Consider the following 20,560-nt stretch of genomic DNA (forward strand, 5'->3'; position numbering starts at 1 on the left):
GAAACAGCTATTGCTCGAAGGGTTCAGGGAATCTCGTAGTCGGGCAGTCTCGGCTAGAGCTTTCTTACTTGGTCTTTACTAGGACGATAGGCGCACTGTACGAACTTTGCGATAGCTCGATGGCTCCAGCTCGAATTAACTGGTCTACCTATTCATCAATCACAATCCGCATAGCCGGATTCTTGGGACAATATCTTTGCTTGAGAGGCTTATCATCCCGCATCCTTACGCTATGCTCGGCTATATGAGTCACTCCTTTCAGTCCCTCAAAAAGCGCCAGTTCCACTTCTAGGAAGTCCTTCAATTCGGCCACCCTGTGTCGCCGGGGGAAGAATCCGCTTTCCCCTCTTCCTCTGCTTCTTGCGCTTCCCGCACCGTCGGGCTACTTCGAAATTCGCCCTCCATCTCCAATTCCGCCGCTTCCGCTTCTGGTGGGCGGGAAAAGATTCAATTTTCTTCTTTTCTCCACCGCACAGTACTCCTCCGCGACAAGTACTCCTCGGGACGACAGGCTACCTTCGGATTCACCTTCGACTTCCAGTTCCACTATCCTTACCTCCGGAGAACGCTCCTCACACCTTCCTTGCCTTCGGCGTACTACTACATTTCTTTGCCGACCAGTCGGACGGCACGCCCTCATTTGGCGTGTCCTGCCCGTCGACTGGCAATCTTCTGCCACAAGAAACTAGCGCGGCGCCTCGGGATCCATCTTCAGTTCTTGCCATCATACCTATGCCCCTTTTTCTCACTTGTTCAGCGACGCCCCAGGGTGGGTACCTCTCCGGCGGTACTGTGGGCACGGGAGTTCGAATATCGGCATTTGGTGCAGTTGACAATGCCTTGTCTTTATCGCCATCGATGAACTGCCTCTGCTTATCACTCCTCCGGACCCAAGCCACGCTGCTCGCCATGGGCACATTCAGTTTCGGCAACGCTTCCGGGACGAGACCATGATCCTGGGCTTTACCACTAACCACAGAACACATAGACCGGACAAGTCGTGTAAAGCGTTTTGCACACTTTTTTCGGGAGTTATCTCCCAGACACTTCGTATTTGCTCGGCTCTTCACTTTTCGGTTCGGGCTACGAAAATATGGGAACACAAAATCATTTCGCTTCATGCGCTCGGCCGAGAAGGTCGACAGTTGAACAAAAGATGCATCTGCGCTCAATGTTTCCCTTGCTCTCTCTCTCAATGCTTTCTGCTCTCTCAAATATGTATATGTACGTATACATGCGCGCCTCTTCAATTAAAATCCAAATTGTTCACACCATTCTAAGTTGAGGGAGGTACACGACAATGTTAATGTACCATGCTATACACATGCACATACACACACGCACGTGTAAAGGCACACAGGCATACAAATGCGTCTAAAACTGATATCCCATAATTTTTTAGCATCGCGTCCCAAGCGTACACACAATCGAACACAAATATGTATGTAAGTGTGAGCACTCCACAAGATCGACCAAATGCAAATGCTGGGCTTTAAAATTGCAGAGAGCATCGAGAGAGAGAGCAAGGGAAACATTGAGCATAGGGGCAACCGTCAAACGTCGACTATCTCGGTCGAGCGCATGAAGCGAAATGATTGTGATTTCATATATTTTCGTTGCCCGAACCCAAAAAGTGAGGAGCCGAGCAAATACGAAGTTGTGTGGGACGCAACGCTCGAAAAAAAGTGGGCAAAACGCTTTGCTCTACGTGTCCGGTCTATGTGTTCTGTGGTTAGGGGCTTTACGCAGGTCGGGCTCCGATTTTTGGTAGGCGCGGCGAGTCTTTTCCTCAGATCCTCTACTCGGCCTTTGCCGTCAAGCCCGAACTCTCGGGCTATCGCGATCAGCTCATCCTTGCATCGCTGGTAGACCCAACCGACGCTTAGCCCTGGGTTGTGGTATTCTCCTCCCGCCATTCTCGTGTCTCAATGGACTCTTTATTTCAATCCGCTTATTTTTTTTCTATTGATCCAACTTATTATACCCTGAACCCATTGAAAATGGGAAATCAGGGTATAATGGTTTTGTGAAAAGTATGTAACAGGCAGAAGGAATCATCGCAGACCCCATAAAGTATATATATTCTTGATCAGGACGACGAGCTGAGTCGATATAGCCCTGTCCGTCTGTCCCTATGAGCAAAAGGATCTCAGAAGATATAAGAGCTAGAGACCTGAAATTTAGCATGCATACTCATGTATACCATAGGCAGTACGATTTTTATTCATTTTTTCGATAACTCATCCGATAACCTTTTTTATCGAGAAGAATCGAAAAATCGACTTGGTTTTTTCAGTCTAGTTTGAACACTTTTAAACCTGGAGAGTTAATGGACACAAAGATTTTGTAATTTACAGATTTTGGATACCACGCCCCCTTCGCCCCCAATTTGTAAAAAACGCATTTCAAGTACTAGAGACTTGTGCTTTGGAATGTACACACATTTTAACCATATGATTACGCTCTGTTTCATTAAGATTGTATGTCTACAAAAGAAATTATTCAACAAATAAATTGTCATAATATTGCCCACATTGCAGCGCAGCCCAAGCGCAGTCGCTGCTTACTGCACAGTTAGCAGAGCGCTTGCTTATAAGTGCATGTGTATGTATGTGTACATAGAAGAAATGCAGAATGATTAGAATATCAGCTTGGAGGGTTCAGGGTATCTCCTAGTCGAGCAGTCTCGACTGGAGCCTTCTTACTTGTTTTCTTCTTATTTACTTACTCTATCTTTATTCGATAATTCTATTCTCATTCACTTATTCTAATTTTGTTCGTTTATACTTTTTATTTTAATACCATGAACCCATTGAAAATGGAAAATCAGGCTATAATGGTTTTGTTACAAATAAATATGTAACATCCGTCCGTCTGTTCGCCTGTCCGTCTGTCAGTATGTTTCAACGCGTCGATTTCAGAAGATATAAGAGCTAGAGACTTGAAATTTGGTTCCTAGGTCCGTGTATACCACGCGGATATCGAATTTGCTTCAAAATTTATCGATTAAAAATGATCGAAAACCAGTAATAAATTTATATCTGCTATATCCTTAAGGCTAAAGTCGCCAAATGTAGATTCATATGTACTTTATAGAATTTCAATTTTTGTCAAAATTTACAACCCCCCCCCCCTCCCTATATTCGCCCTCTCATCTATTTGTAAAAGGCGTAATTAAAATTCTAGAGACTTGTTCTTTGGTAAATGCATGCATATCCATGTTATAATCATCTGAAGGTTTCATGAAGATAGTCCACCCACAAGAATAGTTATTAAACAATTAATTTACCATGCCAAGAAACCATTGCAGCCGATGCGTGTTTTAGTGTGCGTGCGTATGTGTATGTGTGTGTGCAAAATTTATTGAAATATCGGTTGCTCGAAGGGTTCAAAGGATCTCTTAGTCGGGTAGTCTCGACTAGAGCTTTCTTACTTTTTTTTTTTTTTATTAATTTATAGGATCATAACATTAGCTTACGTGCTAAACTTCAGCGTTCTAGCTTAACATAGACAGAGTTTTATCCGATTTACCATGCCCCCTCAATGAGCATATATATATCCACCATAGCTTGTTGATCTTCAAATAATATGATTTCTGGCATATCGGAAAAGTCAATATACTCATTTCACGTTCGTGAATGAATATAAATATTACCTATGATTGTTTAAATTCAAAGTAAAAAACTTAAAATATAATATATCAATATTCAATTAAAGGAGTACCCCTTTCAAAGTTCATTGCTAGAATGACTAATCTTATCGATAAATTGAGTAAATATATGTTCGTAAATAGATGCTTGATATTAGCACTATAGAAAGTTACAAAAATATTACTAAACCTTTTAAAAATTTTCAAATCAAGCAAAATGGATTGTGACAGCATGCAAATGGCTATCACGGAGGAACATCAATCAACCGTACGTATTAAACACTATTCTACTAGTTATTGCGTTGTATGTTTTTGTAAATAGTGAATACATACATACATATGTATGTATTTGAATTTATATACATACATAAATACAGTCAAAGCAATACGTAAACAACTGCAGAGGATGTAGTGAATATTGGAGATTTAGAAACATACATAGTTAAAAACATTTTTACCACTTGGCTTATGTTTTATTTTAATAATCAGCGTAATGCTGCACTTTTCTGACAGGGCGCTCTTTTTATGTAACGCGTAATTTTAGTTAATAGCTAAATTTAATAGTGTTTAATACTTACCCCTAAACAATTCTTTATATCTATCATAGAACTAACAATCATTGTGAATATTGCATATGAGATACATACATATTAATTAATCCATATATTTATGAACTGTTAATATGTACATATGTACACACAAAACATAATGGCTCTATTATTATTTTTCTCTTTAGTCAGAATTTATAAATTTAGTAGTCGTATATAGTCTATATATACAGTACTCTAGTGTGGGAGCGCATAACTTATATATATATATATATAGACCATATACGACCATATATATATATATATATATATATATATATATATATATAGACCATATACGACTACCGAAGGCACTTGCTGCCAGTGCTTAGCCTTAATTTAGAGTTGATTTTATATTAATTGTAACTTCTTAATAATAATAATAATAATAATAATATATATATATAATAATATATATATATTCGTGCAATAAAGGTTTTAAACTTTTAAAACATTATATATTTCAGGAACGCAAGGAATGCGGACGAAGAGGACGTAAGCCGGGCAGAAAATCGTCGTCGGAAAAAGTCGATGTAAAAGCTAAACTTGGTAAAAATATTAAATTTTAAATTTTAATTTAAAAAATATGTAAACTGATTTGTATTTAATTAAATACCATAACTTTAGAGCGAAGCAGACAAAGCGCACGAGAATGCCGCGCACGAAAAAAACTTCGGTATCAGTACTTGGAGGAGCTAGTTGCAGATCGTGAAAAAGCAGTTATAGCTTTGCGTGCGGAACTGGAGCGAGTTGGTTAATACATATTAATAAACCTAATGTTCAATTATTGTAAATTTTTTATTACAGTTCATGCAATGCGATAGACGACTAGACGAAATGGCATCTCCCAATGATATTGATCAGTTACTTAAAGACATTGGCATTCTTAAACAAGAAATATTTACATAGGCTACACAAAAAATATAATAATTCTTATTTCTTAATGTATGTAATCCTACATTACTATTATTATCTCTAAAAAATATTTCAGCATGGCTTTTATTTAAGAACGAATACGAGATTGTTTATTTTGTATGCATATAAGAATGTCCTTAAGCTTTTTAAATATACATATGTAAATAGTATGTATGAATCGATCAAAAAATTTCTATCTACTCAATTTTGATCAAACATTTTTAAAGCGCTACAAGCAGAGCTCGCAAATGAGAGTTGATCGTTTTTTCGATTATGCTCTGCTTCGCATCATAACCGAAAAAATTGTGCAGACACGACTCGCTCTGGGCGACACTCTTTGTTTTCTTTAGAATCTGTTTCGGTCAGACGCAATGCAATGACTCATTCGTGTGACGCTCTCACATGAGTGTCGCGTAAAACTAACACGATTTTCCCTCACACAAAGCCTCTCAGCAAAACACAGTTTGACTAAAAAACTCAACAGAAATGATCTTTGCCTTCGTGTGCATGTAAATACATGCATACATACATACAAAAAGATCGCAACAAACGCGCGTGATTACCCATACAAACGCAACTGACAGTTTGCTTCATTTAACTCAAGCAAACGATCAGTGTTTGACTTAAGCGAAACGAAAACAGAAATAACTGTCTCCCTCAGAGCGCGAGCGAGCTAAGCCAGACGCGACAAAAACATACTCGTGTATATCTCCGATTTATAAAGTGGTAAAATTTTCCCGATCTGCCCACTAGGGGCGTGGCAAATCGGAAAATGCACTTTCCGATATACCAGAAATCATGTTTGTTGAAGAGCTAGAAAGCTGAAATTTGGTATGTAGGTCCGCGTTGACCACCCAAGATCACAAGCTATGGCGGATATATCTCCGCCCATTAGGGGCGTGGCGAATCGGACAAAACTGTATCTCCTGAAGTTATAAACCTAGAATGCTGAAATTTTGCACGTAAGCTGATGTTTTAATTCTATGAAGATGGGTGAAAAAATTATATATCTACGCCCACTAGGGGCGTGGCAAATCGGACCTGAAGATATAGTGATTTTTCGAATTCTGCTATATTTTAGGCACTATTGATGCTAGAGATCTGAAATTTGGTATATATACGCGGGTTAATCACCCAAGTCCAACGAGCTATGGCAGATATATGTCCGCCCATAGGGGGCGTGGCAAACCGCAAAAGTTTATATCTCCTACAGTTTAAGAGCTAGAAGCTTCAAATTTGGATAGTTAAGTTACTGGTAGCCTCCTCTATCGATGCCCCAAAAATAATTTTTAAGCCTCTTTAGGGGCGTGGCATATCGAAAAATACCCTGTAATTTTCACATGTTTTGAGCATAGCTCGCAAGTAACTGTTAACACTTTTTCGTTGTCTGCAAATAAGTGTCTTTCACTGAAGCAATCAAGAAAAACTCAGACAGAAACTGTTTTTGTCGCGTCTGGCTTAGGTCGCTCGCGCTCTGAGGGAGACAGTTATTTCTGTTTTCGTTTCGCTTAAGTCAAACACTGATCGTTTGCTTGAGTTAAATGAAGCAAACTGTCAGTTGCGTTTGTATGGGTAATCACGCGCGTTTGTTGCGTTCTTTTTGTATGTATGTATGCATGTATTTACATGCACACGAGGGCAAAGATCATTTCTGTTGAGTTTTTTAGTCAAACTGTGTTTTGCTGAGAGGCTTTGTGTGAGGGAAAATCGTGTTAGTCTTTGCGCGACACTCATGTTAGAGCGTCACACGAATGAGTCATTGCATTGCGTCTGACCGAAAGATTCTAAAGAAAATAAAGAGTGTCGCTCAGAGCGAGATCGTGTCTGCACAATTTTTTCGGTTATGATACGAAGCAGAGCATATACGAAAAAACTATCAACTCTCATTTGCGAGCTCTGGTTTTGAGGGTAAGCATTCAAACTTTGCAGTTAGGGTACCGTTATCTCGTTCTAAGAACTGACCAAAAATTAGGTGTCTACGCCCAGTAGGGGCGTGGCAAATCGGGAAAAACTGCATTTTCTACAGTATTAGAGCGAAACTTAGCAACTAAATTGCTGATGGGATGTGAATGAGTATTCCGCAGTCGGTAACGCCCGAGTGCATTTATATTTTCTTGTTTTAAAATATAAATGTAATACAAAACTCACTCACACTGAACCAAACTAACTGCTGATTTGATTCTAAGAATCTGCTAGAATAACCAAACTATTAAAAACGCACATTTAGTATGGTTAAAATTTCAATTTCAGTGACCGGGATTCGAACCGCGACTTCTCGATCGAACGTCATGCCGCTACTCACTACGCCACCTCACTTGGAAGACCCGCTGGTTAGTGATAAAAGCCACTCCTTGGCGGGATAGTACGTTTTTCGTTTTGCAATCAACACCTGTCTGCTTAGGTCAGATACATATGTATGTATGTCTACCCATCTAGAATCCTTACTAGGATTTGGCTTTCATTTTTGGAGGATCTAAGTTGAACTTGTTTTTACAATTTATAATGGTTTGCACAATAGATCGGCCTCACGCAATTTCGCGCACACCTTTCCCATCTAAGCGGCGCTTCAATATATGTATATATACATACATGTATTTATACACGCTTTTAATGGAATTTGCTTTCCTTGAGCCATGACTGAACATGACAGGGCAAAGGTACATACATACATACATATGTACGTAAACTGTTTCGACTTGCTTTCTGGCATTTCTTGTTCATTTTTGTACATACATATGTATGTATGTATATACATACTATGTATATACGTTGGAAGCATTACGACATAGCTGCGATTTTTGTCTATTTTGGGACCATCCCGACTTTAATATAATCATTAAATGGATCAGAGAGAAATAAATTAGATTTTAGGCCCTATGAATTTTTAAATACTGTGTTTTAATATCATTTACGACTTTAGACATTTTTATTTTGCTCTTGAATTCTAAGTTTCCAAAAACTTAGTCCGTATTTTTCATTAAATATATGTAACTTAATTATTTTTAATAGTTGGCTAATTTAGTTCTTAAATTTGAATATATAAAAATTTCGTTTGATGCAATTTGTAAGTAAAATAAATAGTATTCGAAAGCTGATGTCCTAGCATAGAAATATGTTTTAATAGATGAATTTCTTGCTGATTTAAAACCAAATCTTAATATTTGTGTTTAGTATATGTATGTACATATTAGCAATGATTTTATATGATAACTGGGTTGTATCAATATCGCACAGACATTTAATATTTTTCTATTAACATCTTCAAATTATATGGTTTAGAAACGATGATTAGCAACTGGGGACCGAGACCTAAATCGTCCACCACTTTGCCCTCCGCTGCGACTATAGCTAGAACTGGTTCCACCGCCATAACGACTACTTTCTCGCGTTCCGTTGTATATGTCGCGACGATTGAATCCGTTGCTGCCGCCATCTCTAGCACCGCCATACGCGGTACTTGAACGGCCGGAACTGTAACCGCGATCCAAATGGCGACTGCTTGAGCTACTGGAGCCTCTCTGTTGCCGGAATCCACCGTTGCTACTGCTACTTGTAATGCTGTGTCTGCCGACATCACCGCGGCGTCCTCTCTCTCCAGGTCCTCCTCGTCGTCCTTGCCGTGGACGACCCTTCGAAATTTCCACACGTAATTGTGAGCCCAAGAGCTCCGAACCATTTAAAATGTCACATGCCTTTTCGGCATCGTCACGATGTTCAAATTCAACAAATGCAAATCCGGGCGGATTAAATGCAATCCATACTGAATTTAGCTTTCCATACTTTGTAAATTCGCCTTCCAAATCATCCTTCTTTACTTTATCAGTTAAATTACCGACATAAACTCTAGTCCCCCGTTGATCAGTCATGTTTTATAAACAAATATATCTGTGTTTGTGCAGATAATTATTAATCAATATTTTCAGCGCTGCACTTCAGCTCGTTTTTTAGTATGTACATCAAAAGTTCTCGTTCAGAGGGACCATATTATTGTCTGTCATTTGGTTCAGTATAAACTAGCTCATACTAGTGACAAAGTAATTACAGAATGCATTTCATATAATCGAATGACAAAGTATCCTTGCTTTGGAATAGTGAAATGAATGCAAAAATACCATACTATTGATAAATTTAATATATTTTATATATAATCACTGACCAGAAAACACATAGACTAGACATGTAGTACAAAGTTTTTCAACACCGAAAAATCTGTCTCCTAAGGCCTATCAATTTCGTATTTGCTCGGCTCTTCACTTTTTAGGTTCGGGCTACGAAAATATGCGAAAGTACAATCATTCCGCTTCATGCGCTCGACCGAGATGGTCAAATGTTGAATAAAAGATGCCTCTATGCTCAATTTTTGTTCTTGCTCTCTCGCTCTCTCTGCTCTCTCAAATATGTATATGTATGTATGCATGTGAGCACAAGCAGCAGCTCACGAAAATTGAAATTTCGTCGCAGCAAGAACCCATGCCTTCCCTTCTGTGTGAAGAGTATACCGAACTTTTCAAACCGTTTGCCAAGCTCCTACAAAATATTTGCGTTTTCGTTATTATTTGTGGGAAGGGTATGAAAGCGTTGGTGCTCCTATTGTTGCAAAACGTTCAAAAATTGTCGTAGGCACACGTCAATGCTCATGTCGCATGCATACACACATAAACATACGCACATGCACATACATATAAAGGCACTCAGATGCTTCTACAATGATAACCCCATCATTTGTGAGCATCGCGGCCCCTGCGTACACACAATCAAACATATGTATGTAAGTGTGAGCAGTTCACAAGATCGACCTAATGCAAATGCTGGGCTTTAAAATTGCTACAGGCAGCAAGAGCCTCGCACACAGGCATACAAATGCTCATAGTACATGTAGCAAGGGAGAGTGTGTGCGTGCACGCTCGTCGCAAAAGCATTTTCATTATGAGCACCAACGCTTTCATACCCTTCCCACAAATAATAACGAAAACGCAAATATTTTGTAGGAGCTTGGCAAACGGTTTGAAAAGTTCGGTATAGAGGGATCTTTTGTTCAAAATTTGACCATCTCGGTCGAGCGCATGAAGCAAAATGATTGTGCGTTCGTATTTTTTCGTAGCTCGAACCTAAAAGTAAGGAGCCGAGCGAGTCCAAAGCTGTCTGGGGTGTTAAAGCCTCAAAAAAAGCGTGCAAACAGCTTTCCACTAGTTGTCTAGTCTATGTGTTCTGTGGTTAGTGACTAAACTAAGAAAAAAGCACAATTGAATCAAAATTTCTATTTCGATATATTTAAAAATATAAATTAAATTAGAAACTCATTTAACTGCACTATTTATACCCTGAACCCATTTTCAATGGGAAATCAGGGTATAATGGTTTTGTTGAAATGTATGTAACAGGCACAAAGTATATATATTCTTGATCAGGGTGACGAGCTGAGTCGATATAGCCCTGTCCGTCTGTCTGTCTGTCCGTCCGTCCGTCTGTCCGTATGTTTGAACGCGTCGATTTCCGAAGATATAAGAGCTAGAGACTTCAAATTTTTTTTAAATGTCCGTAATTACAGCGTGGATATCGAGTTTATCATTAAAAATCGATAACTAATCCCGATCTTTTTTATCGATAAAAAACTTATCGAAAACCAGTTATAAAATTATATCTCCTACATCTTTAGAGCTAGAGCTTGCAAATTTTAAATGTAGACTTATATGTATTTTATATAATTTCGATTTTTGTTGTTATTTACCCACCACCCCTATATCCACCCCCTCACCCTCACCTTTGTAAAAGGCGTACTTCAAGTACTAGATACTTGTGCTTTGGAATGTACATACATTTAAATAATATGATTATGTTCTGAAAGTTTCATTAAGATTGTTTGTATAGAAATTAAATTATTCAACAAATAAATTCTTATAATGTTGCCCACACTGCAGCGCAGCCCAAGCGCAGTCGCTGCTTACTGCGCAGTTAGCAGAGCGCGTTCTAATACGTGCCGAAAAGAAGTGCAGAGTGTTTAGAATATCAGATTAGAGGGTTCAGGGTATCTCCTAGTCGAGCAGTCTCGACTAGAGTCTTCTTACTTGTTTTATATATGTACATATGTATTGCAAAAACTAATGACATGAGGCACTTTTACTAGTTACAATTGGGAAAATTAAATATTTTGAAATAATGAAAATAAACATAAATTGCGCGCTCTAGAGTCAAACCCGAGACTTCTCGATCGAGCGTCGCGCTGCTAGTCACACCACCACTTCACTTTTTATACCCTGAGCCCATTGAAAATGGGAAATCAGGGTATAATGGTTTTGTGAAAAGTATGTAACAGGCAGAAGGAATCATCGCAGACCCCATAAAGTATATATATTCTTGATCAGCACGACGAGCTGAGTCGATATAGCCCTGTCCGTCTGTCCGTCCGTCCGTCCGTCCGTCCGTCCGTATGAGCAAAAGAATCTCAGAAGATATAAGAGCTAGAGAGCTGAAATTTGGCATGCATACTCGTGTATACCATAGGCAGTACAAGTTTGCTTTATTTTTTCGATAACTCGTCCGATAACTTTTTTATCGAGAATAATCGAAAAATCGACTTGGTTTTTTCAGCCTAATTTTAACAGTTTTAGACCTGGAGACTTCGAATTTGGGTTGTATATAAAGTTAATGGACACAAAGATTTTGTAATTTACAGATTTTGGATACCACGCCCCCTTCGCCCCCAATTTGTAAAAAAATTGAAATTTGCATTTCAAGTACTACAGACTTGTGCTTTGGATTGTACACACATTTTAACCATATGATTACGCTCTGAAAGTTTCATTAAGATTGTGTGTCTACAAAAGAAATTATTCAAGAAATAAATTCTCATAATATTGCCCACATTGCAGCGCAGCCCAAGCGCAGTCGCTGCTTACTGCGCAGTTAGCAGAGCGCGTGCTTATAAGTGCATGTGTATGTATGTGTGCATAAAAGAAGTCCAGACTGAGTAGAATATCAGCTTGGAGGGTTCAGGGTATCTCCTAGTCGAGCAGTCTCGACTGGAGCCTTCTTACTTGTTAAGAGAGTGATAGTAAAACTGAAATAGATTCACTGCTGCAGCGCCATCTAGCAAGTCTAAACTAAACTACTGCTGATGTGATTCTAATAATAAAAACTGTTGTAGCTGCTGCACGTCCCTTTGTTAATTGGTCAAACATTTTGTTATTTTTTAACTTCAATAGACTTAATGAAACTTTCAGCATATGCTCTACATATTTTATTGGATATTTGACAAATATAAAAAAATGCCAAATCATTCACAATTAAGCGGGGTATCCACAGACGAATTACACGAACTTGTTGTGTTCGTCAAATATTCGAATGTGGATAGCAGTGTTTGTAAGAACATTTTGTTCGCCAACTGTGTTCACATAAAAATAGAAATGTTTCTTTCTTACGAGTGTTCGTGCAAACATGTTCGACAATGGATTCGAGTGTTCGTACGAACATAATTTCTAGAAATATTTCGGTATGACTACCACTAGCCATACAGCGTTAGCACCCCAGAATTCGAATCCGCTCAGCTCCTCACTTTTAAGTTCGGGCTACGAAAATATACGACAGCGCAATCATTTCGTTTCATGCGCTCGACCGAGATGGTCGACTTCTGAACAAAAGATCCCTCTATGCTTAACCCCAGTGGCGGAAATGCCCATTACTTTGTCCATTACTCATGGATTATTTGTCACCTATGTGCATGAAAAGATCGATTACAAGCTCCATTACTTTCTTAACAAATGGCCGCGTTTTCAATCGAGTGCATAAAATAATTGATTTTTGTAATGCAGAAAGTAATGAAGTGACTAAGTTTCATTCGGTTTTCCATTACCCAAGCGGATACTTTGTAAACCCTGAATCAATTGAAAATGGGAAATCAGGGTATAATGGTTTTGTTAAATGTAACAGGCAGAAGGAGGCGTGGCAGACTCCAAAAAGTATATATATTCTTGATCAGGGCGACGAGCTGAGATGTTTTAGCTCTGTATGTCTGTCCGTCCGTCTGTCCGTATGTTTGAACGCGTAGATCACAGAAGATATAAGAGTTGGAGAATATCGAATATCTCCAAATTTTATATGTATCTCTATTTACATTTTATACAATTTCGGTTTTTGTCAAAATTTACTCCCCACCCCTAATTCAGGAGTCTTTCAAATACTAGGGACTTGTGCTTTGGCACATACATGCATATCTATGTTATATTAATAATCTGAAAGTTTCATAAAGATCGTACGTCCACAAAAAAAGTTATTGAACAATTAAGTTCTCATAGTAAGCGCACACTGCAGCGAGTTTTGGCGTGGGTGCTTGTGAGCGTGTATGTGTGTGTATCCGTGTGTCTTTTGTAAGTAAAAAGACGCGAAAAATTATTGAAATAGCTATTGCCCGAAGGGTTCAGGGGATCTCGTAATCGAGCAGTCTCGACTAGAGTTTCTTACTTTTTATACCCTGAACCCATTGAAAATGGGAAATCAGGGTATAATGGTTTTGTGAAAAGTATGTAACAGGCAGAAGGAATCATCGCAGACCCCATAAAGTATATATATTCTTGATCAGCGCGACGAGCTGAGTCGATATAGCCCTGTCCGTCTGTCCGTCCGTCCACCCGTATGAGCAAAAGGATCTCAGAAGATATAAGAGCTAGAGAGCTGAAATTTGGCATGCATACTCGTGTATACCATAGGCAGAACAAGTTTATCTTATTTTTTCGATCACTCATCCGATAACTTTTTTATCGAGAATAATGGAAAATTCGACATGGTTTTTTCAGCCTAATTTGAACACTTTTAGACCTGGACACTTCAAATTTGCGTTGCATATAAAGCTAATGGACACAAAGATTTTGTAATTTACAGATTTTGGATACCACGCCCCATTCGCCCCCAATTTGTAAAAAACGCATTTCAAGTACTAGAAACTTGTGCTTTGGAATGTACACACATTATAACCATATAACCATAACCATTAAGATTTTATGTCTACAAAAGAAATTATTCAACAAATAAATTCTCATAATATGGCCCACACTGCAGTGCAGCCCAAGCGCAGCCGCTGCTTACTGCGCAGTTAGCAGAGCGCGTGCTTATAAGTGCATGTGTATGTATGTGTGCATAAAAGAAGTCCAGAATGATAAGAATATCAGCTTGGAGGGTTCAGGGTATCTCCTAGTCGAGCAGTCTCGAGCTTTCTTACTTGTTATACCCTGAACCCATTGACAATGGAAAATCAGGGTATAATGGTTATGTGAAAAAGTATGTAACGGGCAGAAGGAGGCGTGGCAGACCCCACAAAGTTTATATATTCTTGATCAGCGCGACGAGCTGAGTCGATATAGCCCTGTCCGTCTGTCCGTCCGTCCGTCCGTATGAGCAAAAGGATCTCAGAAGTTATAAGAGCTAGAGAGCTGAAATTTGGCATGCATACTCGTGAGTACCATACGCAGTACGAGTTTGCTTTATTTTTTCGATAAATCGTTCGATAACTTTTTTATCGAGAATAATCGAAAATTTGATTTTGTTTTTTAGCCTAATTTGAACATTTTTAGACCTGGAGTCTTCAAACTTGCGTTGTATATAAAGTTGATCGATACAAAGATTTTGTAATTTACAGATTTTGGATACCACGCCCCGTTCGCCCCCAATTTGTAAAAAACGCATTTTAAGTACTAGAGACTTTGGAATGTACACACATATTCATCATATGATTACGCTCTAAAAGTTTAATTAGGATCGTATGTCTACAAAAGAAATTATTCAACAAATAAATTCTCATAATATTGCCCACACTGCAGCGCAGCCCAAGCGGAGTCGCTGCTTACTGCGCAGTTAGCAGAGCGCAGGCTTTTGCGTACATGTGGATGCATGTGTATGTATGTGTGCATAACAGTGCAGAATGATTAGAATATCAGCTTAGAGGGTTCAGGGTATCTCATAGTTGAGCTGTCTCGATTAGAGCCTTCTTACTTGTTATACCCTGAACCCATTGAAAATGGGAAATCAGGGTATAATGGTTTTGTGAAAAGTATGTAACAGGCAGAAGGAATCATCGCAGACCCCATAAAGTATATATATTCTTGATCAGGACGACGAGCTGAGTCGATATAGCCCTGTCCGTCTGTCCGTCCGTCCGTCCGTCCGTCCCTATGAGCAAAAGGATCTCAGAAGATGTAAGAGCTAGAGACCTGAAATTTGGCATGTATACTCGTGTATACCATAGGCAGTACAAGTTTGCTTTATTTTTTCGATAACTCGTCCGATAATAATCGAAAAATCGAGAATAATCGAAAAATCGACTTGGTTTTTTCAGCCTAATTTTAGCACTTTTAGATCTGGAGACTTCAAATTTGGGTTGTATATAAAGTTAATAGATACAAAGATTTTGTAATTTACAGATTTTGGATACCACGCCCCCTTCGCCCCCAATTTGTAAAAAAATTGAAATTTGCATTTCAAGTACTACAGACTTGTGCTTTGGATTGTACACACATTTTAACCATATGATTACGCTCTGAAAGTTTCATTAAGATTGTGTGTCTACAAAAGAAATTATTCAAGAAATAAATTCTCATAATATTGCCCACATTGCAGCGCAGCCCAAGCGCAGTCGCTGCTTACTGCGCAGTTAGCAGAGCGCGTGCTTATAAGTGCATGTGTATGTATGTGTGCATAAAAGAAGTCCAGACTGAGTAGAATATCAGCTTGGAGGGTTCAGGGTATCTCCTAGTCGAGCAGTCTCGACTGGAGCCTTCTTACTTGTTAAGAGAGTGATAGTAAAACTGAAATAGATTCACTGCTGCAGCGCCATCTAGCAAGTCTAAACTAAACTACTGCTGATGTGATTCTAATAATAAAAACTGTTGTAGCTGCTGCACGTCCCTTTGTTAATTGGTCAAACATTTTGTTATTTTTTAACTTCAATAGACTTAATGAAACTTTCAGCATATGCTCTACATATTTTATTGGATATTTGACAAATATAAAAAAATGCCAAATCATTCACAATTAAGCGGGGTATCCACAGACGAATTACACGAACTTGTTGTGTTCGTCAAATATTCGAATGTGGATAGCAGTGTTTGTAAGAACATTTTGTTCGCCAACTGTGTTCACATAAAAATAGAAATGTTTCTTTCTTACGAGTGTTCGTGCAAACATGTTCGACAATGGATTCGAGTGTTCGTACGAACATAATTTCTAGAAATATTTCGGTATGACTACCACTAGCCATACAGCGTTAGCACCCCAGAATTCGAATCCGCTCAGCTCCTCACTTTTAAGTTCGGGCTACGAAAATATACGACAGCGCAATCATTTCGTTTCATGCGCTCGACCGAGATGGTCGACTTCTGAACAAAAGATCCCTCTATGCTTAACCCCAGTGGCGGAAATGCCCATTACTTTGTCCATTACTCATGGATTATTTGTCACCTATGTGCATGAAAAGATCGATTACAAGCTCCATTACTTTCTTAACAAATGGCCGCGTTTTCAATCGAGTGCATAAAATAATTGATTTTTGTAATGCAGAAAGTAATGAAGTGACTAAGTTTCATTCGGTTTTCCATTACCCAAGCGGATACTTTGTAAACCCTGAATCAATTGAAAATGGGAAATCAGGGTATAATGGTTTTGTTAAATGTAACAGGCAGAAGGAGGCGTGGCAGACTCCAAAAAGTATATATATTCTTGATCAGGGCGACGAGCTGAGATGTTTTAGCTCTGTATGTCTGTCCGTCCGTCTGTCCGTATGTTTGAACGCGTAGATCACAGAAGATATAAGAGTTGGAGAATATCGAATATCTCCAAATTTTATATGTATCTCTATTTACATTTTATACAATTTCGGTTTTTGTCAAAATTTACTCCCCACCCCTAATTCAGGAGTCTTTCAAATACTAGGGACTTGTGCTTTGGCACATACATGCATATCTATGTTATATTAATAATCTGAAAGTTTCATAAAGATCGTACGTCCACAAAAAAAGTTATTGAACAATTAAGTTCTCATAGTAAGCGCACACTGCAGCGAGTTTTGGCGTGGGTGCTTGTGAGCGTGTATGTGTGTGTATCCGTGTGTCTTTTGTAAGTAAAAAGACGCGAAAAATTATTGAAATAGCTATTGCCCGAAGGGTTCAGGGGATCTCGTAATCGAGCAGTCTCGACTAGAGTTTCTTACTTTTTATACCCTGAACCCATTGAAAATGGGAAATCAGGGTATAATGGTTTTGTGAAAAGTATGTAACAGGCAGAAGGAATCATCGCAGACCCCATAAAGTATATATATTCTTGATCAGCGCGACGAGCTGAGTCGATATAGCCCTGTCCGTCTGTCCGTCCGTCCACCCGTATGAGCAAAAGGATCTCAGAAGATATAAGAGCTAGAGAGCTGAAATTTGGCATGCATACTCGTGTATACCATAGGCAGAACAAGTTTATCTTATTTTTTCGATCACTCATCCGATAACTTTTTTATCGAGAATAATGGAAAATTCGACATGGTTTTTTCAGCCTAATTTGAACACTTTTAGACCTGGACACTTCAAATTTGCGTTGCATATAAAGCTAATGGACACAAAGATTTTGTAATTTACAGATTTTGGATACCACGCCCCATTCGCCCCCAATTTGTAAAAAACGCATTTCAAGTACTAGAAACTTGTGCTTTGGAATGTACACACATTATAACCATATAACCATAACCATTAAGATTTTATGTCTACAAAAGAAATTATTCAACAAATAAATTCTCATAATATGGCCCACACTGCAGTGCAGCCCAAGCGCAGCCGCTGCTTACTGCGCAGTTAGCAGAGCGCGTGCTTATAAGTGCATGTGTATGTATGTGTGCATAAAAGAAGTCCAGAATGATAAGAATATCAGCTTGGAGGGTTCAGGGTATCTCCTAGTCGAGCAGTCTCGAGCTTTCTTACTTGTTATACCCTGAACCCATTGACAATGGAAAATCAGGGTATAATGGTTATGTGAAAAAGTATGTAACGGGCAGAAGGAGGCGTGGCAGACCCCACAAAGTTTATATATTCTTGATCAGCGCGACGAGCTGAGTCGATATAGCCCTGTCCGTCTGTCCGTCCGTCCGTATGAGCAAAAGGATCTCAGAAGTTATAAGAGCTAGAGAGCTGAAATTTGGCATGCATACTCGTGAGTACCATACGCAGTACGAGTTTGCTTTATTTTTTCGATAAATCGTTCGATAACTTTTTTATCGAGAATAATCGAAAATTTGATTTTGTTTTTTAGCCTAATTTGAACATTTTTAGACCTGGAGTCTTCAAACTTGCGTTGTATATAAAGTTGATCGATACAAAGATTTTGTAATTTACAGATTTTGGATACCACGCCCCGTTCGCCCCCAATTTGTAAAAAACGCATTTTAAGTACTAGAGACTTTGGAATGTACACACATATTCATCATATGATTACGCTCTAAAAGTTTAATTAGGATCGTATGTCTACAAAAGAAATTATTCAACAAATAAATTCTCATAATATTGCCCACACTGCAGCGCAGCCCAAGCGGAGTCGCTGCTTACTGCGCAGTTAGCAGAGCGCAGGCTTTTGCGTACATGTGGATGCATGTGTATGTATGTGTGCATAACAGTGCAGAATGATTAGAATATCAGCTTAGAGGGTTCAGGGTATCTCATAGTTGAGCTGTCTCGATTAGAGCCTTCTTACTTGTTATACCCTGAACCCATTGAAAATGGGAAATCAGGGTATAATGGTTTTGTGAAAAGTATGTAACAGGCAGAAGGAATCATCGCAGACCCCATAAAGTATATATATTCTTGATCAGGACGACGAGCTGAGTCGATATAGCCCTGTCCGTCTGTCCGTCCGTCCGTCCGTCCGTCCCTATGAGCAAAAGGATCTCAGAAGATGTAAGAGCTAGAGACCTGAAATTTGGCATGTATACTCGTGTATACCATAGGCAGTACAAGTTTGCTTTATTTTTTCGATAACTCGTCCGATAATAATCGAAAAATCGAGAATAATCGAAAAATCGACTTGGTTTTTTCAGCCTAATTTTAGCACTTTTAGATCTGGAGACTTCAAATTTGGGTTGTATATAAAGTTAATAGATACAAAGATTTTGTAATTTACAGATTTTGGATACCACGCCCCCTTCTCCCCCAATTTGTAAAAAACGCATTTCAAGTACTAGAGACTTGTGCTTTGGTATGTACACATATTTTAACCATATGATTACGCTCTAAAAGTTTCATAAAGATCGTATGTCTACAAAAGAAATTATTCAACAAATAAATTCTCATAATATTGCCCACATTGCAGCGCAACCCAAGCGCAGCCGCTGCTAACTGCGCAGTCAGCAGAGCGCGTGCTTATAAGTGCATGTGTATGTATGTGTGTATAAAAGAAGTCCAGACTGATTAGAATATCATCTTGGAGGGTTCAGGGTATCTCCTAGTCGAGCAGTCTCGACTGGAGCCTTCTTACTTGTTATACCCTGAACCCATTTTCAATGGGAAATCAGGGTATAATGGTTTTGTGAAAAGTATGTAACAGGCAGAAGGAGGCGTGGCAGACCCCACAAAGTATATATATTCTTGATCGGGGCGACGAGCTGAGTTGATTTGGCCCTGTCCGTCTGTCTGTCCGTCTGTCCGTCCGTCCGTCTGTCCGTATGTATGAACGCGTCGATTTCAGAAGATATAAGAGCTAGAGACTTCAAATTTTTTTTTAAATGTTCGTAATTACAGCGCGCATATCAAGTTTATCATAAAAATCGATAACTCATCCCGATCTTTTTTTATCGGTAAAAAACCTTATCGAAAATCAGTTATAAAATTATATCTTCTACACCTTTATTGCTAGAGTCTCCAAATTTTTAATGTATGCCTATATGTAATTTATACAATTTCGGTTTTTGTTAAAATTCACCCCCCACCCTTAAATTCACCCCCTCACCCTCACTTTTGTAAAAAGCGTATTTCAGATACTAGAGACTTGTGCTTTAGCAATTACATGCATATCCATGTCATAATCATAATCTGAAAGTTTCATGAAGATCGTACGTTCACAAAAAAGTTATTAAGCAATTAAGTTCTCATAGTAAGCGCTCACTGCCGCCCATGCGTGTTTATGCTTGTGTGCGTATATGTATGTAATTGTTTGTGTATGTGTGTGTGTTTATGTGTGTATGTATGTGTGTGTATGTATGCCTGTGTGTGCGTGCGTGCGTGTGTGTGTGTGTGTGTGCGTGTTTCTTGTGTAAGCTGAAAGACGCGAAAAATTATTGAAATAGCTATTACTCCAAGGGTTCAGGGGATCTCGTAGTCGAGTAGTCTCGACTAGAGCTTTCTTACTTGTTTTTATTTAATTTTATAATAATTAAAATTTATTTTGTCCTATT

The 20,560-nt window shown here is 38.8% G+C and overlaps 2 protein-coding genes across 3 annotated transcripts; one reads left to right on the forward strand and one right to left on the reverse strand.

Moving 5' to 3' along the window:
* The first annotated feature begins 3,763 nt into the window (after positions 1-3,763).
* LOC6578181 (REPTOR-binding partner) lies at positions 3,764-5,250 on the forward strand. Of its 2 annotated transcripts, none has more exons than XM_002004062.4 (4): positions 3,764-3,917; positions 4,704-4,785; positions 4,864-4,985; positions 5,044-5,250. In XM_002004062.4, the coding sequence occupies exons 1-4, from the start codon at positions 3,867-3,869 to the stop codon at positions 5,143-5,145; spliced, it is 357 nt and encodes a 118-aa protein (XP_002004098.1). In that variant the 5' UTR covers positions 3,764-3,866; the 3' UTR covers positions 5,146-5,250. The 2 variants fall into 2 exon arrangements, with proteins under 2 accessions (XP_002004098.1, XP_015021554.1); XM_015166068.3 differs by having other exon boundaries at positions 3,766-3,917; positions 4,864-4,989.
* A 2,797-nt stretch (positions 5,251-8,047) lies between these two features.
* On the reverse strand, positions 8,048-9,132 carry LOC6578182 (RNA-binding protein Rsf1). Its single transcript, XM_002004063.4, has one exon. It carries the CDS (start codon positions 9,015-9,017, stop codon positions 8,427-8,429), a length of 591 nt encoding a protein of 196 aa, XP_002004099.1. The 5' UTR covers positions 9,018-9,132; the 3' UTR covers positions 8,048-8,426.
* Positions 9,133-20,560: the final 11,428 nt, after the last annotated feature.

Source organism: Drosophila mojavensis, unplaced genomic scaffold (genome assembly GCF_018153725.1).
Source record: "Drosophila mojavensis isolate 15081-1352.22 unplaced genomic scaffold, ASM1815372v1 contig_108, whole genome shotgun sequence".
Lineage (NCBI taxonomy): Eukaryota > Metazoa > Arthropoda > Insecta > Diptera > Drosophilidae > Drosophila > Drosophila mojavensis.